The sequence below is a fragment of the Olea europaea genome, chromosome 11 (assembly GCF_002742605.1).
Source record: "Olea europaea var. sylvestris chromosome 11, O_europaea_v1, whole genome shotgun sequence".
NCBI classification, from domain to species: domain Eukaryota; kingdom Viridiplantae; phylum Streptophyta; class Magnoliopsida; order Lamiales; family Oleaceae; genus Olea; species Olea europaea.
Window position 1 is genome coordinate 31,661,780 of NC_036247.1, and position 20,894 is coordinate 31,682,673.

General features: G+C 32.6%; 2 protein-coding genes and 1 long non-coding RNA gene across 3 annotated transcripts; all 3 read right to left on the reverse strand.

Moving 5' to 3' along the window:
• Nucleotides 1-268: 268 nt before the first annotated feature.
• Nucleotides 269-1,312, reverse strand: LOC111404979. The gene is made up of 4 exons (XR_002704720.1): nucleotides 991-1,312; nucleotides 812-849; nucleotides 571-712; nucleotides 269-410 (listed from the first exon to the last, which is right to left on the reverse strand). It is a non-coding gene; the product is annotated as an uncharacterized LOC111404979 (long non-coding RNA).
• Nucleotides 1,313-6,240: 4,928 nt separating this feature from the next.
• LOC111404067 lies at nucleotides 6,241-9,024 on the reverse strand. The gene is made up of 3 exons (XM_023032791.1): nucleotides 8,902-9,024; nucleotides 7,508-7,564; nucleotides 6,241-6,639 (listed from the first exon to the last, which is right to left on the reverse strand). Exons 1-3 carry the CDS (start codon nucleotides 9,008-9,010, stop codon nucleotides 6,413-6,415), a joined length of 393 nt encoding a protein of 130 aa, XP_022888559.1. The 5' UTR covers nucleotides 9,011-9,024; the 3' UTR covers nucleotides 6,241-6,412.
• Nucleotides 9,025-13,122: 4,098 nt separating this feature from the next.
• Nucleotides 13,123-18,429, reverse strand: LOC111404068 (monodehydroascorbate reductase). The gene is made up of 10 exons (XM_023032792.1): nucleotides 18,282-18,429; nucleotides 17,238-17,309; nucleotides 16,246-16,297; nucleotides 15,760-15,840; nucleotides 15,476-15,594; nucleotides 15,159-15,378; nucleotides 14,863-14,981; nucleotides 14,648-14,773; nucleotides 13,987-14,127; nucleotides 13,123-13,697 (listed from the first exon to the last, which is right to left on the reverse strand). The coding sequence occupies exons 1-10, from the start codon at nucleotides 18,330-18,332 to the stop codon at nucleotides 13,374-13,376; spliced, it is 1,305 nt and encodes a 434-aa protein (XP_022888560.1). The 5' UTR covers nucleotides 18,333-18,429; the 3' UTR covers nucleotides 13,123-13,373.
• Nucleotides 18,430-20,894: the final 2,465 nt, after the last annotated feature.

Consider the following 20,894-nt stretch of genomic DNA (forward strand, 5'->3'; position numbering starts at 1 on the left):
ACGAGATTATATGTTGTTTCTCAACTTAAATTGGTGCCTAGAAATTTGAAGTGAAGCATGTTTCCTAAAGCACCAAGTGACTACTGACCACTAAGAAAATTTTAGACATTTTTACCATTGGAAGCTGATTGTACAACTTGCTCCTTTAAGGACATTGGCAACCTTCTACTGAGACAGTAGGCTAAGGACCAATGCATTGATTTTCTTGATTTAAAAGCGTGAAAGTAACTGCAAGAACCAACAAAACATGAAAAGGAACAAACCTGCCACGTCCATCATAGACAGAATCATAGCATTTAAAATGACTTGCACTACGTATGCTAGGGCCGATGATAGAGGAGCTTCTTTTGCAGGTTTCCAATTCTTCTAAGAATTTGGTTCTTCTTAGAATTTGGTTTGGTTGTCGACACCTACCCAAAAATATCGACCCAAAGACAAAACATCCAAAGACAAGTTAGAATTTCAAAAAGTCGAGCAGAAGAAATAGAAAAGGTCACTAAAAATCTCTAGTTTCCTTCCAAAAATAAAAAATGCTTAAGATCCTAACACCGAAACCAAAGAAAATCTTACCTAAGAAAGCTCGTAATAATAATTAGTGTCTCATTCCGTCGTTGATAGAAGAATTTCTTTTATCGAAAGATGAGCTTCTTTTGCAGATTTTCACTTCTTCTTGCACTTTGGTTTGGTTGTGGAGACAGGAATTTGTTAATCTCTGTAAACGATTTAGGATTTTTAGTCAAGAGATTTAGAGAGAGAGAGAGAAGACCGTCTTTGATTTTTTGGAGAGAGAGAGAGAGGGCCATGACTGTACCTATATTGGTGTAGGAGTAGAAATCCAGCATGGTACACCTGGAAAAAAAAATAAAACCCACAACCTCTGTGAGCAGAGTTACTGATCTTAAAATTTCTGAGAGACAACTTTTTCAAACTTATTCGAGTAGCCAATGCAAGAAAAAGCATCATCCCACAATATAGACAATCATTGCTTACAGATAAAAGCTAGAGTAGGAGGACAAGTCTTCTTTTTGGACGAAAGGCAGACTAGATCACTACCACCAGAAGTCCTGGCCATGAACTTGGATGATTTGAAAAGCCCTTCAGAAAAGTTTGTCCACCAATAACGATAATGCAAATATATGCAAGTCCATGTGAAGGCATCACAGCATACGACATTTGGCTCCTCCTTGGAGCAAGCGTTGCACCTGCTTGCCATAATATGTTGTACGTCATATTTTAAGATAACGAAGTTGGTTACTGCATTAAGCCCTCAAAATTTTATAGCTGTTGTATCATATGCCTCAACATCTTCTTGAGTACCTAAAATATAATTAAAATGGCTATGAAAAATGTGAACAATTTTTTTCTATAGTAAATGATTTATATATTACAGTGACTAAAAACAAGTTTATTCCTAGTAAGTACACAAAACTTCAGCTTGAATTGTTAAGTAGTATACAGCAACAAAATCTTACAAGACTCCTTCACATTTGAAGAAGAAACAAGAAACTCCAAATCCATACAAGAGCGCAAAACCCATGAGATGCAAAATGTAAGACTCTTAACTAACGATTAGAAGAAAATTTTGAATAAATACACACATATATAAATATAGATAGAAAGAGATATTATAATATCAACAGGGGCTTTCATGTGCTCGACAAAAACAACACTAGTTCCCTTTAGGCTGGTGTTCAATATAAATCAAGAAAGTACGAACACCAATTACAAAAGAACAGCGTAAATAATATACATGATTACAAGTGCTTACGATGAGAAGAATATCATTTGATGCTAAATTATTAAAGAGGTTTTTCTGCACGATTTAAGTCTGTAACTACTCAATCAAAAGTATAGTAGTAAAATCGGTTCTCTACAGCATTAAATAAATTTTCATAATATTCAGTTAATGTTACAAAAGGGCGACTAAAATAAGTGAAAATAATACTTACAAAAAGTTATAGTTTTATAGACGTATGAAGGAAATAATTTCTTTGTAAACAACATTTTTAGTAAATGTATTGTGTAAATTTTTTATACTTAATGGCTTAAGTAAAAATTTTAAATATTTACTTGTTTTAGCTCTTGACAATGCTACATAAAGTTGACCACGACAGGAAACTGGTTTGGGAAGACATAAACCAACGAAATCAAGTGTTTGATCTTGTGCTTTATTTATCGTCATTGCAAAGCATGGCCTAATAGGAAATTGAGTTCTTTTGAATGGAATTGAAGTTTGATTACTTTTTAGAGGTACAAAAAGGATTTTTGGGAAGAAAACATATTTTCCACAATACTCACCAGTTGTAATTTCAGCAAAAATTACATTCTTATCAAATTTTCTACAAGTAAGGCGTGTTCCGTTACATAACCCTTCGGAATGATTGATATTCCGCAATAACATTACATGATAGTTTATCTTAAGCTTCAATTCATGTGATGGAATACCTTTTGGAGTCAAAAGTATTCAAGAAATCCTCATATAGGCTTTGTTCTGATTTGTCAATTGCTTCATCAAAACTATAATATGTGTAAATTTGACCAGAAATTTGGTCAAATAAAATTCGGTTAATATTATCAACACATTCATTTCTAGGAGTAAGAATTACTCGATTTGCCATGGAATGTAAATTATCAACATATGCTTCTATATTTGGAAAAACGTGACTTATTAAAATTTTTAGAGATGTAATTTCGTCTTCAAATGGTACAATTATATTGTGTGGAAGCTGAATGCAATTACAATTATGTTCTAATTTAGTTTCATTTCCAATCCTGAGCAGGTAATCACAAAATGTGGGATCTAATTTCGCTCTCATGTTTTCAACCAATGGTAGATGTGAATACAAAGGCCATAGGACAGAGAAAACTAAGCTAGCTCTCATTATGTCTTCTTTTCTTTCCTTTCGGTATCACTGGTAAAACTTTTCGAAAATCTCTTCCTAGAACTACCACTTTTCCACCAAAAGCAAGTTAGAATCAGTTATATATCTTAGCATTTTATCAACAGGTTGAACAACACAACGATTCACCATAGGTGCTTCATCCCAGAGTATTAAAGTTGACATTTTCAACAAAGTCCCTAGAGCTGATTGCTTACTAACAGAACAACTAAATTCTTCAACTATTTTCAAACGAATTTTAAATCTTGAATGAGCTATCCGACCTCCAGGTAAAAGAGATGCAGATACTCCAAAAGATACAGTAGCCAAAGCAATTAAATTTTGAGACCTCATACTAGCTAAAAGCGCTTTATATAAAAAAGTTTTACCTGTTCCCCCTGGACAATCAATGAAATAAACTCCACTTGATTTGGAATTCACTTTTTCCATAATTGTATCATACGCAAATTGTCGCTCATTATTTAAGCTTGCTGCACAAGCAAAGCCTCCTTCAATATCCAAATTTTCTGTCTCATCTACCACCATTCTTCTCAACCTTTCATTTTCATCTATATTTACACTGAATGACACTATCTTATAGTCATTTATATTTTTACCCAATGATTCTAAAATTGAACCTATGTCTTCTAAAGCTCGTAGTTCAGTAGCTTCAGAAGGTATATTGTCATGTATATAATCATCAGTCATATAAACCTTAAATTTATCCCACAAAAACTTTGGATGATCGAGATTGCAAAGCATAAAAAGAGTAGCAAAATGACGTCTTAAAGAAGTAGGCATTTCATAAACAACAGCTTCAGATAGACATTTTTAACAATGATTATCTCCGCTTAATAACTTATGTAAAAGTGATGCTTCTTGATATGTATTAACAGTTACTCCATTTGAAGTTCGTAAATCATGAAACGATGTTGGACCTCGAATATGATTGAGAAAAAAGCGTAGAAAATATCGTTCTCCTTCAGATGGACTCGCTACGACTATTCGTCCTATAACAGTATGTTTCTTTCTTGGAGTCTAAATCTTCTTAGTTGAATTCCAAACAAAATATGCTAGAAAATCTCGATACAATAGTATACAAGCAAATTCATTTGCTACATTTATTCGAAAAAATTCTGTTAACATTGTTCTTTTCATATTCTCATTCTCAATAATAGTAGATAAATCATCTTGGTCGTCATATCTTGTTGATGATTTTCAATATGAAGTTGTAAAGAATAAACAGTTAGATAAATTTATGCTAAATTGAACAAAAAAAATCCTCCACATAGCTTCAGGTGGAGATATCCTTCTGGCAGATTGATAAACAGAAATTTCATCGATTTCTTTCTCTGTTTCATTTGTGGCAACTGAAAAATGAATACAATCATGTCCTTTGTACACATATTTATACAAATATTTTACAGTTTTAATAGAGAACATACTTCAACTGTTCAACATTAATGTGGCAGTCAAATTTAGTGCTTAAATAAGGATTATACGGTACAACCCATCGATTGTCTAACATTTGATCTCTAATTTAATAAAAATACCGTTGTCACGACGTTTATACAATGGATATAAGTTATCATCGAATATAATAGTATTACAAAAATCCCTAGGGTATTTATTTTTACAACCTTTATTTGCTTTCATACATACATTTTTTGGATTAAAGTCTCCACAAGGGCCGTGCATATTGTGCTTAACAATAACAGAATGAAGATAAGGATATTTGTTTTGGTCAGAAATTTCACATGAAACTATCGTATCAACATTTGTAGCAGACCAAATTTTGTGCCATAGTTGAAAATCAATAATAGATGTGCATGAGGAAGCCTTCTTTTTGAAAATTCAATAACATATATATGTGCAACAATAGGGCCAAAGATTTTATATATATATATATATATTTTATGCCTTGTCAAATCTATTTTCCTTCTCTCGAACGCAAGAACTAAATTACTAGACATCACATAATTACGTGCAATATATATATATATATATATATATATATATATATATATATAAATCATTTTTTAGCTCTTCTAATTTTTTCTCTAAATATACGTGTAATTAGATCTGGTCGATTTTGAATCTCATCATTGTGTAATACTTCTTGCCTAATTTCTGGTCAATTTGGATTACATATTATAGTCAAAAATATATCTGATTTTTCATAGCATTGTACAATAGTCATTGCATCCATATATTTTCTTAGCATATCTCTAGGCCCACATATAAAGGATTGTGACAAAACAAATTTTCTTCCAATTTTGTATCCCCTTGTTTCTCCATTTTGAACAATGTCTACAATACCTTGGTAAAGTTCAACTTGAATTTATTTTTGGTTATTATGAAAATAATCTAATCGTGCAATTTCGATCTTAACGTACATATCTACAACATACTGTTGAAATAATCTACCACTATGAAGCAAAACAGACTTACCGGAATGCCTAATTTGCAATTTGTATTAATAGTATTCTCGACAAAAAACTTGAGACCGTTGCTTTGTTCCATTCAACACTGCAAAACAAAATGAAAATGAATTAATCATTTGTTAACATTTACACTGCTAAACTTAGTAGAATGCACAATAAATATTTTTTTAGACCTTGATTTTCTTTTTCTATAAATTCAGCTGCAGAGGTGACTGCAGTTGGAAAGGTAACTAATTCAGGCAAACGTTCAGGCTGAAAATAGGCCTTTCCGCACCTCTCAATGCCTTCATGCCAACCAGATTCTCCGTATGGAAAAAGTAACGGATACTGGAAAGGATCATAACAACCGTAGTAATAATGAACCATATGTGAATCACCGGAATGACCATATACAGTAATGTCACGAACACGAACATTAGCATTCTCATCATCTTCGACCCATACAGCAGCTACTTGAGATGCTGTAGGATTATTGAAGAATCTTTGATCAAGTCCCGGGTCACATCTTATGTGTATTCAATCCTCTTGCAAATTTGTTTTATGACTTAAAGACCTAAAGAATCTACTGTACGGATTTACCTTAAGGATTTCAATTAGAACAATCAAAGTACATTAAACAAAGTTTTCTAAATTTTTCATACGATTTTGAAGTTCATTATCTGTATTTTAAAAGTATAATTGCATATAAGAAGGTGTACTATTATGTGGGATAAGTTCATTTACGTAATGATATACTTGTCCTTGAACCCTGAATGTGTAAATACCTCTATATGATTTGAAGAGCTCTTTGTTGTATTTAATACCAAATGAAGTGAAAGCAAAATAATTATTATATCCCCTTGCAATCTTTTTAAATTCCATACATTTAGGTTCTTTGAAAGTAAACAAGTTGTACAGTTCAGTTGGTAAATCAGGAATACTAAAATGAACTTTTCCATCAAAACAACAAAAGTCTTTACTTTCTCTATAAAATTTTCTTGCACCACAATATTTACAGCTATTGCTTGTCGGTAATACATATGAAGTCGTTGGTATGTTCAGTACATTAAAACTACTTTGCAATGCAGAATTGAAAATATCATGCGTCTCTTAGTTTGAAGTAGAAGTCTCAAAATCATGATGCATTATAGATTGTTGTATTCTTTCAACGTTGGAATTATTAATTTCATATGACATGGGATCATTTATCCTCTTACGACGATCATTGCACCCGATTCTAAGTCGATTTCGCCTAACCCTTTGCCTTTGGTTCTGTTGTTGGCGATGGGACATTGTTTCGAAATTCAGAGAACCAGTCACTCCATTAGAACATGTTTCTGAAACATCCATGAGAACAATTAGATAACTTATCGAATAGTTGGAGCCCAAGGTAACCAACAGGAACTAAAAGAATTGAAAAAAAAAAAAAACTATTAGCACATATATTATATCATACATATGTGGAAACTAAACTTTCAAGTAAAATAAATCTGCCTACATAGAATTGTTTAAGACTTTAACCTATTCACAATATGTAAAAACATGATAACTAACATAACATAAAATGCACTTTCTAAAACATACAAACTATAAACATCCAAACTAAAGCAATTAGGAATTTGAAGGTTGTCATTATGTTATTTGCTCTTTCTAGTATTTAATGATGCAGTTTATTGACAATGGGCTAGCTCTCAACCCAATGGTTGAGCTTATCCCTACATACTCATGCAAGTATTGCACTTCCAACAACCGTGGTCATTATGGGAAAATAATTAGAGTTACAATACACATAGAAAGAACTAAGATTTATGATGCTATAAACATTAAACACAAAACCTCTCACATTTCCAAACTTTTGGAAAGGAACTTTGAAGTTCAATATGGCCTTATTCCAAAGAGCAGATTCGTCGATTGTAATGGAGGTAAAGAGCTGGCATTGGTTCCATAAGCCAATTATATGGTTCACCAAAGCATAAATCCATTTAACATTATTTATGGAGTTGTAACAAATGTCAACAAAAAAAAAAAAAAAAAAAAAAAAAGAAATCTAAGTTTGACATTGTTCTCAGCCACAAATAAAGTAAATGGAACTTCAAAATATTGCAAAACATAAGATAAGAGTACTAAACGAGTAATTTCTATGTATAATCTAATTAAACATTATCAAAGGAAGCTAAACTTATAGAAGGAAAAGAAAATTCTTAGCTTTTGACCGAAGCGAAATGAAGAGGAGAAAATTATAAATATGGATAGCAGTCAGACCTTGCACATTATTAACGAACGAACGTCAAATTGAAGTAAAAATATGTACAAAGAATTGGAGACAATTTTTCTTTTACTAATGAGAATAGTAAAATCCGCCTCACTGTTTTTTAACAACAATACGAAATCAGGTTTGAGAAATCGAAAAGTGAAAAGAGTAATGTTTTAGCCTTGTAAAGATTTGCATGTAAAGAATTTTTTTGCATTCACGAAGGATATGGTCCGGCATATAGGAACTTCTTTATAAGCCTATAGAATAAAAGTATTTTTATTATTTTTCCTAAGCTTAGTGAATTAGCAAACATGCTCCTAATATAAATTTTACTCATCAACCCAATAAACAGATAAATAACAAAATTATACAAATATTTGCACCAAAAATATACAGTGAATAATGTCAGTAGGAAAAAAAAGAAAGAAAGAAATGCATGATAGGAAGAATCTCATTCCAGAAGTTGCCAAGTTGGTGGTCTATTTGTTCGCCTTACTTCTGTTCTCTTTACTTTGTCCTTTGTCTTCTATTGGTCCGTTTCACTGTTAAAGCTCTCAGTTTAACCTTTATATTTTATTTTATAAGACTCTATAGTATATTGCAAGAGATCTATTGCCAATAACAGAAAAAATAATCTATAGCATGAACCCTATTAGTAGATGCTTCTGGATGGTATTTTGTGAATGGTCTCTCTCTCTCTCTCTCTCTCTCTCTCTGTGTGTGTTTATGCCCTTATGTATCAATGGCTCTGTTTTATGAGGCAGACAAAATTGTTGGTTGTTATTTATGCTTATTTTACAATGTGTAGGTACCATCCGGACAAGAATGCAAATGATCCTAAAGGTGCAGATATATTCAAGGATGTCACATTCTCTTATAATATTTTGTCTAATCCAAATAAAATGCTTCAATATGACACAGCTGTATTTGATGTGAATACTTCTGTGCTCAGCCTTGTGTTTCAAATTACATTTTACTTCAGTTAATTGAACCAATTTTAAATTATTTAGTTCAAAAATTGAAAATAGTTGCTTTGGACAAGCTGTTGAATCAGAAGAAGAAAAACTACAATATTTTTGGATTTTTTTTATTTTTTCACATGTATTATTTCGAATACAAATTTTTTTCTAAAATCTAGAAAATTAAACAAGAATGTATAAACACCAAAAAATCAGAGTGTAGATTTAAATTTCACTTCTATTACATGAACTTTTCCAACAAACTTGCGATAAATAAAAAAAAATGGGGAAACTTGCTGCTTGCACTACAGAAGAAGAGAAACGAAAAAAAAAATCGGGAAATCTACACTAAAGGAAGAAATTGAAGGTATGATAATTATACTTATCTTCAGAGAAGAAACGGTATTGTAGTCGTCGATTGGATTTGGGAGGGATTTTCTTTTGCTTCTTTTCTGCCATATGGAGTGAGAAAGCTAGGGTTGCCATTGATCGCATCACGTTTTGGAAGATATTTTGTATATATAATAATATATAATATGGAAGATATAAGAAAAGACCGTTGGACCTGCCATTTAGAATTAGTGTAATGGATATTTAAGGGTAAATTAGGAAACAAACAAATGCCTCCTAAATGAATAGTGGAGGCAATTTTCTTAAAAATTGAACCCCAACCTTGAGGGCTCCCACGGTCCCGCCCCTAAAGCTTTGTAAGGGAGGTAAATCGCGGGATGTGCCCCAACAAGCCAGAGAATAAGAGCTGTATGTACACTGCGCCTACAAGGAGTCCAATTTCATGTATCAGGAATCGAACCCCCACACTGCGGCTGCCAGCAAGACGTGAAATAACTTCACTCCTGTTCTTTGCACCACTAGATTATACCCGAAAGGACTTTCAGGCAATTTTCTTTCTTTAAGCAAAGTATGATATATACTATATAGTTATTTAATTTGGTGTTTAAATGCAAAATAGCGTTATTTTTTAACAGTACTGTAATGCATTTAATAATATGAGGCCCCAAGAAATTTTTAGTCACCACAAATTTTTATGGACAGCGTATAAGTTCACGTGTTCAAACGGTCAGTCATGATTCAAAAGTTACGAACAGTCAGGTCAGAGAAGCCAGGCTAAAACATGTTTGGATACTTAAAAAAAAAATCTTTAGCTTACGTCAGGTTTTATTTTCTTTTGTTAAAATTTTACTTTTTCAAAAAAGATTGATGAATAGATAGATAATACTTATGTCGTATGATTGAAAGTTAAAACTAATATTTAATTTTGAAAGTAAATTTTTTTTCAAAAAAAAAAAAAAGGTGAAATCCAAACAGAGGCTTAGTTATTTTCATTTTGATTCGAATTTTTTACCCAAGAATTTGAATGTGCAAGCACGGGAGATGTTAGAAGAGTAGAAGAGGTGTCATGTTATGCTTTGATAATGAAAATTGACAAAAAATAAAACTCAAATCGAGAGCCAACAGAGCGAGTAATATATATTTTTTAATGAACATTTCTCATAAATCTCATTATATAAGTTGTGACTTGACAAGGTAAATAGTTGATCACCATACGATGCCAAGAGATCAAGGAGATAATGTCGAGCATGATCAAATATAGCTCATATGATCCACTAGATATTCTACTCTCCAAACAGCCGATGTATTTAAAATATATGACTGAAAATTTTGGAATCCATGAAAAATGTGGTTAATATTAATTGTTAGATTTTGAATAAGATCAAATGGGGACTAAAAATGAATTTAGATGACAATTACTTAACATTAAATGATATATTCATTTCGAGGAAATTACTTGAAATGTTCACTTTCACATATCCATTTGCAAAAATATCTACTTTCACAAATCCTTGCAAAAATGTCCATTTTTGATCAAAATATCACTGTGAACAATTTATGATTCCACACAAAGACAAAAATGGACATTTTTGCAAAAATTTTATTGCCCAATATATTTTTGACACATAACCTACCATATTTATTTCAAAAGTGCACATGTCAAATCACAATTAATGTTATTTTTCTTATTAACACAGAAACGTCGATAATTACATTTAAAGTGTAGAGAAATGTCATGTTCGGAATGAAATGTCATTGTAAATATTTGAAATGTCGATAACAATATTTGAAATGTCGAAAAAAATTTAATATTATGATTTGACATGTGTAATTTTAAAATATAAATAGGATTCAAATATCTAGAGTGACATTTGAAATGTTTATAACATCGTTTTAATATAGCTTTTCATGGAAGCTACTTCTCCAAATCCGTAATAAATTGAAAAATAAATAAATTGCTTCTTTTTTTCATTAAGAATATAATAGACAGTTTAGTGCTAAATTTTAAAAAGTGAGCATTTATCAATTGACGCATGAAATTAAATATTTTTTAAAGTACCCCCGTCATTTATATACAAAAGCATATGACTCATCTAAGTGAATATATACAATATAACTATTTTGCCCCCCGGGGCATTGTCAAATGGTGCAAAGGATATGAGCGATGTTATCTGACGTTTTGCTGGCAGTCGCAGTGTGGGGGGTGCGATTCCTGAAACATGAAATTGAACTCCTTGTAAGCGCAGTGTACATATGACTCTTGTTCCCTGGCCTCATGAGGCACATCCAGCAATTTACCTCTCTCACAAAGCTCTAGGGACGGGGCGGTGAAAACCCTCAATGTTGGGGTTCAACTTTTTTTTTTTTTTTTAAATATAGCCATTTAAATTGATATTCTAACACCACTAATACTAAATAACATTATTTTTTAACAATACTATAATGCATTTAATAATCCGAGGCCGGAAGAAATAAGCTCATGTTTGGCCTCCATTTTCTCTCATTTCTTTCTCTCTCTTATTTTCAACCACACAATTTTTCATAAAATAGTGTTATACGTGAATCAAAAATTTTTAATCTTTTTAACTACATATTCTTCAAAAAAATATTATTCCAACTATTAAAATTTAGAAAAAAAAAAGGGCCAAACAGAGAAGTCACCACAATTTTTTATGGACAGCGTATACGTGTCAAGTGTTCAAACAGGTCAGTCATGACTCAAAAAGTAAAGTACAGTCAGTTCAGAGAAGCAAAATTAAAACGTGTTTGGGTACTTTAAATTTTTTTTTCTTTTGCTTACGTCAGGTTTCATTTTCTTTTATTTAAATTTTACATTTTCTAAAAATGATAGACGAATAGATAGATAATACTTATGAGTCATATGATTAAAACTAATATATAATTTTGAAAGTAAAATCTAAAAAAAAAAAAAAAATTGAAATCCAAACAGAGAGGCTTAGTTTTTTTCATTTTGATTCGAATTTTTTACCAAAGACTTTGAATGTGCAACAGCGGGAGTTGTCAGAAGAGGCATCACGTTATGCTTTGATAATGAAAATTGACACAAAATAAGGATCTCTTTGAAATTGATTCTTAGAATCAATTTTTTGACTATTAGAGAGAAAAATAAATCCCATCTCTATATGAAGTAAAAAATGATGGTTGATCATGTTAAGTAATGATAAAAAAATTTGAGCTTTTGGCTTGAAAAATCAGAACCAAATGGAGGCTTAAAACTCAAATCGAGAGCCAACCATGTGAGATATATGATAGTAGTAACATATATATTTTAATGAACATCTCTCTTAAATCTCTTTCTACGATTTTTCTCTCGTGACTTGACAAGGGAAATAGTTTATCACCATACAAAGCCAAGAGATCAAGGAGATAAGGTCGAGCATGATCAAATATGGCTCATACGATCCTTGATCCACTAGATATTCTACTCTCCAAACAGCCGATGTATTGATTTACCCATCAATCTGTGTCGACCTGTCCTTTATGCTATAAAATACAAGACCACAAAATTCATGTCAAATTTAACATATTCTATAATATTTATCACCACACAACCGACACGGATTCCCTATCTCTTTTGACATGAAAGGTATGAATATCAATTCGAATTTTGGAAGCTTTCATTACCCTCTTTTTTCTTTTTCTTTTTTTTTTTTCCGTTTGTTTCAGATACTTTGGAATCCTAAACAAACAATTATACCTGCATTAGAATAGAAAAAGTGGGAGAAAATAGTACCAAAAGCTTTTCTAGCAGTCAAGCAACCACAACCAGACCACGACCAAGAGAATCGAGTTTAATACACCCAAGTCATTGATTCATTTTGTAAAATGACAAAAGTCATCTGCTTACTGATCTGCAGAAAAGAACTCAAAGAATCTGCTCGACCGTGCTACAAACTGGGAACAGACCGCCTGACTACACTGTGATGCTTAAGTGCAAAATCTTCTCGTCCGTGCTACAAAGTGGGAACAGGACCAGACCATCTGACCACACTATGACGCTTAAATGCAAAAACTTCTCGTTAGTGCTACAAAATGGGATCAGACCGTCTGACCACAATTTGATGCTTAAGTGCTCAATCTGCTTATCCGTGCTACAAAATGGGAACAGACCATCTGGCCGCACTTTGATGTTTAAGTGCTCTATTTATTTTGTAAATAGACAAACAGACTACATAGAGGGGAAAAAAACCCAGAAGCTCAATATCAAACCATTAGACTCCTCGCGACAAACTATATAGAAATCATCTAAAAGTATAACTTTATTTCCCAAGAAACATAACAGGTCTTGTCCTGGCACAAGATAGTTTGCAGACATCCTCCCAGTTAAGGTAAATAAAACATGAAATTCACACACACACACACAGTCTACAGTCCACCAAAAAATTCATTAATTTTACCCGGACATAAGTTCAGGGTAAATACTGAAAACCAATTCCAGAATGTTCGACCTCCAGTGGACTGACCTTTTACTATTCAAAAAAGATACTTAAATTTTAGAGGCAAAATTGAGACCTTCTGTAGCTAGTTGATCCAAGTTCTGTGCGAGGGGCTGAACCCTAGCAACTTTTGCAATTGCCTTGTTTTCTTCTGGAGTACCACTTTCCAAAAATGCACCCACAACCTTCCCGTCTTTGATCCAGTATGATCCGAATTTGTGGGTTGTAGATGTAGGGCTGCTGTCCCCAAAGAGGACAGTCTCGCCTACATTGTCGCCATAGAACTGCCATGACAGATCGAAGGCACGGGAATAGAAGAACGGAAGGTAGTCATATTCATCAACTGACTTTCCTTGTTCACTTGCAAAGATTGCCTGCACGAAAAACCCATCTAGTTTTCAGTTTCACTACAGACGAGGTGAGACTATTCCAAACTTTGGACAGTCACATACACATAACACCTATCAAACTTCTACATCTTATTTTTGCCATCTTTTGAGGTCCAATTTGAATATTTAAGCATCATACATCCATGGTCAAATTTTCAAACCAAATTATAAGCTAGGTTATCTATTAACCTTTGGAGATGCACCCATATGAGCAGCAGACTGATTGCATGCAAGTTAACGCAAATGGAACTATGCATATGAAGACATCACCTACCTTGACAGCCTGTTCTGCAGATTTGCGAGCATGATCAACATGTTCTACTCTTCTCAGCTCACCATACAATTTCAAAGGGAAAGTGGCAACATCGCCTACAGCATATACATCAGGAACGCTTGTTTTGAAGAAAGCATCAGTCTGCAAGTGAAAGGCCTTAGCGTTATATTCAAATTCCCACCATAATTTCATAATATGACCCACCACAGAACTGTTAGCAAGACGGCTTTAACCTAAAAGGTTGGCACCCTTTAATTTCATCATATCCTATTATTTGGAGTTCTGCTTCTCTATATTTCTCAATACTATGCATAGAGAAAGAATAAGTTATCTAAGCAACATGTGTTTGTCTCCAATCTTAAATAACATTTAAAAAGGAAAAGTGGTGCTGTTTCATTTAGAATTCTTGGTCAAAGTTCTAAAGATAATTCAAAGTTGAGGTCCACCCGCACAGGACAAATAAGGATGAGCTCCCAAGTATCAGTATGTTGACAAGAAAAGTATAGTTTTATACTCTTTTTGGGTATATCCTGTTGACACATTCACAACCTCATTGAAACATCAATCACAAAGGGAAAAAATCAGCAAGCATGTAACTGACCATAACATTGACAAGAGAACCAAGTTTCTAGGGAAATGATTAAAAAGTGAAGCCACAAACCTTGATTCCACCTTTTTCCTCTTCAACCTGACCTTTAAATAGGGTTGCAAGAGGCTTTCCCCCTACACCAACAACCACGATGTCTGCTTCCAGCACCCTCCCATCCTTAAGTTTTACATCCGTAACCTGAAAGGTGCAACAAGTTACCTCATGTCCTGACTATGAATTTCATGAAGAATTAACTATAGAGATTTTTCATCTGCTTGAGAACACACTTCTCCATTTTCATTAGTGCCAAACCCAACAGCTACAGTCCCTTTGATGATTTTGACTCCCTTATTTGCATAATAACCTTCATAGAAGGCAGCTATGCCAGCTGTGAAAAGCCTAGGCACTGCAAACGCATACATGTAAGAGAAGTTATGGGTAGGTCAGAAAACTCAAAGTTGCACAAAGCATGTTGGATCCATGATAGCTTACACTACATCATTTGGTCGCCTTCACATAAATCATAAATTCAAAGGTTTGGAACAACCTAGAAATGAAAAATGTAATACAATTTTTAACTTACTGCACCAAGGTTCAGGGTAAACCATAGTCGCATCAATGTTATTGACTCTCAGGGCTGCACTGAGCTCAAGACCAATGTATCCTCCACCAACCACAACAGCCTTTCCGTTTTTCTTTGCCTTGATTGCTTCTACAAGTTTATCAGCATCATCAATTTCTCTCAAATAAAAGATGTTTTTGGCATCAGCCCCTTGTACTCCAAAATCAGACAATTTGATAACCTGCCAAAAGTGATACACAATCACATACTGTTTTCAAGTACCTGAAACAAGATCAAATGATATGAAGGCGATATGATACCCAGAATAACACACTTACAGTAGAACCAGTTGCTATGATCAGAATCTGGTATTTAAATGTTTCGCCCGCTGCACTGGCAAGTGTCTTTGAAGAAAGATCTGCTTTGACTATTTCCGTGCTAAGTATCAAAGAAATCCCTGGAAATCATCAAAGTGAGCTCACGTCATGAATTTTTCATTCGAAATAATATTCAATCAGAAGATCAAAAATTAGGAATGAAACTCGTGAGGCATGTATTCAAAAAGGTTTTCTAAAATTTTAATGCTTATATTGCAGATACATGATGACAATGAGAGTTCTACCTTTCTCTGCGTACCACTCAGGAAGGAGCCGCTCTCCTCCACTTCCAACGCACACATGGAAACCTGGAAGTCTAGCAGTTCCTGTAAAAAAAAATAAAAATAAAACCAGGTTTCCATTAGAGATACTTGAACAATTGAAGAAACTTGAAAAGGAACAAGTGGAAACCTGACAATTACTGACAGATACAAACAACAAATGGCCATATAATTGAAGGCCTTCCAATGTGACAATAACAGAAAATCAACTTATTGAATACAATTTTTAATATACCAGTAGAATTTAATTGGAGATACCTTTCATAACAGATAACAGTTTATATTTGTGCCTCAAATATAAACACAATACAATCTCGAATCTTAAAATGAGAACATGGGATACCATGCCCTTATGAAGGCCCTTACAGAGATGGTTCATTTTGCTCATAACATTACAGAAGCATTCGTTTCCATGCATAAACATTACTAAACTGAAAGTAAACAACTCACCCTCGGGAAACAAGTATGCCTTGCTAAGTGCTGGACGTTCATAAGGAGCCACCTGAAACCATCATAACACGTATATACTAAGGTTCATACTGTTAAACTGAGGCATTTTAATTCCAGGAAAAAATAGGGATACTATATTATGCAAAAAAATAAGGCATGCATATTGACTTATTCAGCCCAATTATTTTAATCGTTGATGAAAGTTCAAGGATTATCCTTAAAAAAAAAATTAAAAAATAAAAATAAATTTTTTTTTCAAGGATTCTCTATTTATGCTCACACAAATGGTTCTTGACAGGAAATACAAGCTGGTAAAGCTGAATTTATAAATAAATTCCCTTAAGTCAGTATGTAGACATAATTTACACGTTCTTTCTTGTTGCCAAGCATCATCGGATAAAAATTACAAATCGCGTGACCAAAATATGCTCAATACACACTAAATTTAGGGTGAGCTCCACAAATCATTTTTCATCACTCAATTCCATACACGATTGCATGTTATGAGTACATGTCAACCGTACAAATGAGGATTTTTCTTCCAAAATTCTATGCAGTACATTCCCCAGGAAATTAAATCATACTTCCCATAATTTACCTTCCATCGGTTTCAACTCCACATGTTGGCATATATTCTTATTCCTTATCTAATCCATTTAAGTACGACACGTAATCATTGTAATCGAAAATGCTAGAGTATTTAGAAAGTTCAAATAATCAAATTTAATTTGCAGAATATCAAATGTAGGACAGAGAACCACTGCCCTTATTAGATAAAATGGCTTTCCATTCTCTTGATTTTGTAATCAGAACAACCAAATAAGCGCCTAGTATACCACTTCCCATGAATTTCACAAAGATTTTTACCATCCAACATTTGAAAACATATTTAGGGAAGTTTTTTCATGTTCATAGGCAAGAGGAAGCTTAGCTGTGAATTTATTTTTAATTTTAAATGGAGAAAATTCATTCTGAAGCACTTAAGAGCATACCGCCTCTTTGGAAATGACGGCCAGTTCACCTGGCTTAACTCCCTGCTTGGCAAATTCCCTGGCGGCATATCCCTGCAAGCACAATCCAAATTTGATTCAGAAACCATTATGACAAGACTAAAGCACAACGTAGCAGCAATTCTTTTGGCTTCACAATTTCTGTCCTCAAGTTATTTCTGGGAGAACACAAATTAGCGCATGTTTGGTTGTGCTCAAAAAGTATGATTTTAAAAGTAACATTTTTTTAAAATCACAAAATTCCAGTAAGTATTTCTTCACTTACTTTCTAGAATAGTAACTTTTTAAGCACATCCAGCTTACTTTTAATGTGAAATGCAACTGTTAATCTATGCACCACATCTACTAAAAGGGTGATTCTCAGATTGTAATCGTTTTTCTGCCAAAATATTATCATGCAATTTATGCCAGAAAATGGTTGTTCAATCTGTTTTCTTTTTATCTAGAGTAGATGAACATAACCTTTATATTACAAACAAAAAATTGTTAAAATTATGACTAAAAATCAATGGATGAAAGTTACAGTAATAAACAAGAAAATCCAGTTTCAGGCTATTAAGACTTAGAGTTCCCTTAAGAGGAGTATCCTAAGCTCTTATACATTGGTCTATACTTCGGAAATTATCTGATGTGGATTTAATCCCTTAATAAAGACGGTTTCTTAATTCAGTTAAAGACTTAAATCTATTGGCGAACACATATTACTTATCAGGAAAACTAGTACTCATGACTGCTAAAATCTAATCGATCGGTTAATCCAAAAGAGAAGATAAAAGATAGCCAAAAAAAGGGAGATCTAGTTTATTATAGGAATAGAACAAGTTAATGGTAACCCCCGGTCTCCAGATAACATTTCTTCTTTATTTATGTTTAAACTTCAAAAGCAAAAACATACGATGCGATTTCATAATATTAATCTAATCAAAACACAATACAGTACAGTACTTAATCCAAAAACTAATACTTAGAAAAGTCGCGATTCAAAATTTAAAGCTAGAAAAACGTATTGGGGAAGAAAATACTCACGGCAGCGACGCCACCACCAACGATCACATACTTGAACGACTTCTCTGCCATTGAATCAATTCACCAATCGGACGCCTGTGTAAAGAATAAAGATAATACAGACCGCAATAAGAGCCTTTTTTCCAGTATTGGTTAGGTAATAATGTGAATGGATATATACATAGAAGCATATGGTCTACTGGGATTGGCTGAGGGACAATAGGAATGGGAGACATATACGTGGTGGAGGATCTGCCGTCAGATCTGATGACGGTACTTTTGCCACGATAATGGCTTCGGTCGTCTTGCCAGATCGGATTTGATTTGTCGCAATGCTAATTTGTTGGTTTTACAGTTTTTCCTTTAGAGCATGTTTGGATTTGATTTTGAAAATTAATTTTTTAATTATTAGGAGAAAAGTGGGATCCGTATGTTAGAGAATAAATCAAATATGATGATTGAAATAGTGAAATAACGATCAAAAAGTCAATTTTTTAAAGAAAAAATCACTCTCAAACAGGCTTTTAACTAATTTTGAACGCGTATGTATTCACCTTCCAGAATCATCTAAACAATTAATTAAAAGAAAAAGTTATCACTAACTAAAGACTGGACTACGGGAATTATATAATGAGAAATATTTAAATTTCAAGGTTCAACTTCAGGCTACTCAATTTGATCTTCTAGAAAATTACGGAGCTCATTACAGGTTTGTTTGTTCCACGTCCATGTGAGTGGGGTGTACACCATTCGGTACACCTCATTATGTACCACTAGATAAGTTTTTTAATTTTATTGTTATTTAAGATTAATTAAAAATAGGTCTTGAGATCAAAACCTGGATCGGTTCAAATCGATTCCACTGCTTTTATTTTTTGATACACGAGTCATGGGTTGTTTGTATTCTAACCAGCTAACCACACTTGGTCAACAACGTTGTCGCTTTAAAGTCGTTGGCGGGCGTATTATTGCTCCGGGTGAAAAGGACCTTGTGAAGGAATATGTTAAGCAGGAGTTTATTAAGGGAGAATTTTGCAAATAACTTAGAAGCGGTTTTATTTAATATATAAATGAGTAGTGAATAAATAAATAGTAGTAGATCCATTAGAATGTGTAGGCAGAAACAAAATTTGATCATTAAGCACCTATTTGAGCCCCATTGTTTCTTAAGAATGCATTTTAGAGTAGTACTGATGGAGAATGTGTTGTTAAAAATATTTTTGCTACTCAAACAGGAATTTCAGATCAAGGGCTGAGGTGTACTTCACAAGGGCCTGTCATAGCCCCCATCTATGTAGCATATTTCATTTAAAAAATGAGGAAATTTTTTTGAATTTTGGTGTAATATTATTTTATTGAAAAATCTGTAGTTAAAAATAAGAGTAAAAAATATTTTTTGAAAATAATGGTGATCGAAAAAAGGCTGATTTTTAGATTTTGCCAAATAGAAATTTTCAATGAAATCTTTGGTACTATCAATTTATCTATCAGTTACTTTTGGGTTTGAATGTAGTATTATTTTATTAAAAATGTGTAATTGAAATGAGGAGAGAAAAAATATATTTTGAAAATAATGAGAATCAAACGAGGGTTAATTTCTAAATTTTGCCAAACGGAAATTTTCAATGAAATCTTCGTTACTTTCAATTTATCTAAAATTCTTTAGTGTATTTATTATAATTAATCGGTTTATAAATTCTTCTAAATCGTAGGCAAAAGTCGTGGCAGAATTAAAAGTCAAATTCAAGGTTTTGACCGCACAATTTGAACTTTCCACGTTGCGGTCGAATCTATTTCCTCCACTTTTCATTTCATATACTGTTATTGTTTGATTTGGCTAAAATTAAGATTTTAATAAATTTTAATAAAATTGATGAAAATGTATATTTTGAAAAGAGAATGAATTTTAAGAAATATAAATCAAATAAGGATTATATATTTTCCTTCGTTGGGAATTAAAAGCCTAAGATTTTATTAGGTTAAAGGATAAAATTATAGTTAAACTAAGTAGAAAATAATAGGTTTTGAGTACTTCTCTTTAAACATTGTTTTAGAAATTAATACTTAGATGACAAATTTATTGATAAAGATGAATATAAAAAGGAAAAATTGCCTAAACTATGATAAAGATAAAATGAAAAAAGAAAAATTACCTAAACTATGTTTTTGAAATTTTAATTTCATTAATCGGACATTAACTTTTTCCATCCAAAAATTAGGTGGTCAAGTCATGTGACTGTATATGCTTAGGCCTCTATTCGATATGGCTAAAATTTTCGATTAATTTTTTAATTAAAATTAACAATTAATTTTAATTATATATTTCATACACAATTTTTCAATAACATATTTTTTTAATAAAATCTACTAAATTTTTTTATTTTTAGTTACTCCAAATAGGAGCTAAGTCCAATTAGATAACAAGATTAGTGATGCAATAATATATAGATATTATATTATTTAGTTTCTAATTTTGATATTTAATTTAGAAAACATAATTATGATTTGATTTTATGTTATTTTCCTGCTTCGATTAGAGATAGTTCAAATTCTCTATCAAAGAGGCTGGTGCGACGTAATTCAACAACATTTAATAATGAATAAATATTGATACTCTACCTCAATTTCTCTCTT

Bases quoted from the DNA above. Each gene is read 5' to 3' on its own strand.
- LOC111404067 (XM_023032791.1), bottom strand. From the start codon at position 9,010: ATGCGATCAATGGCAACCCTAGCTTTCTCACTCCATATGGCAGAAAAG. The intron at 7,565-8,901 runs ATAAGTATAATT...ATAATGTGCAAG, and splicing joins ATACCGTTTCTTCTCTGAAG to GTCTGACTGCTATCCATATT. The intron at 6,640-7,507 runs CTAAGAATTTTC...TGGATGTTTCAG, and splicing joins CATTTCGCTTCGGTCAAAAG to AAACATGTTCTAATGGAGTG.
- LOC111404068 (XM_023032792.1), bottom strand. From the start codon at position 18,332: ATGGCAGAGAAGTCGTTCAAGTATGTGATCGTTGGTGGTGGCGTCGCT. The intron at 15,841-16,245 runs GTGAGTTGTTTA...TTTTTTTTACAG, and splicing joins GGCATACTTGTTTCCCGAGG to GAACTGCTAGACTTCCAGGT. The intron at 14,774-14,862 runs GTGTGTTCTCAA...TGCACCTTTCAG, and splicing joins GCACTAATGAAAATGGAGAA to GTTACGGATGTAAAACTTAA.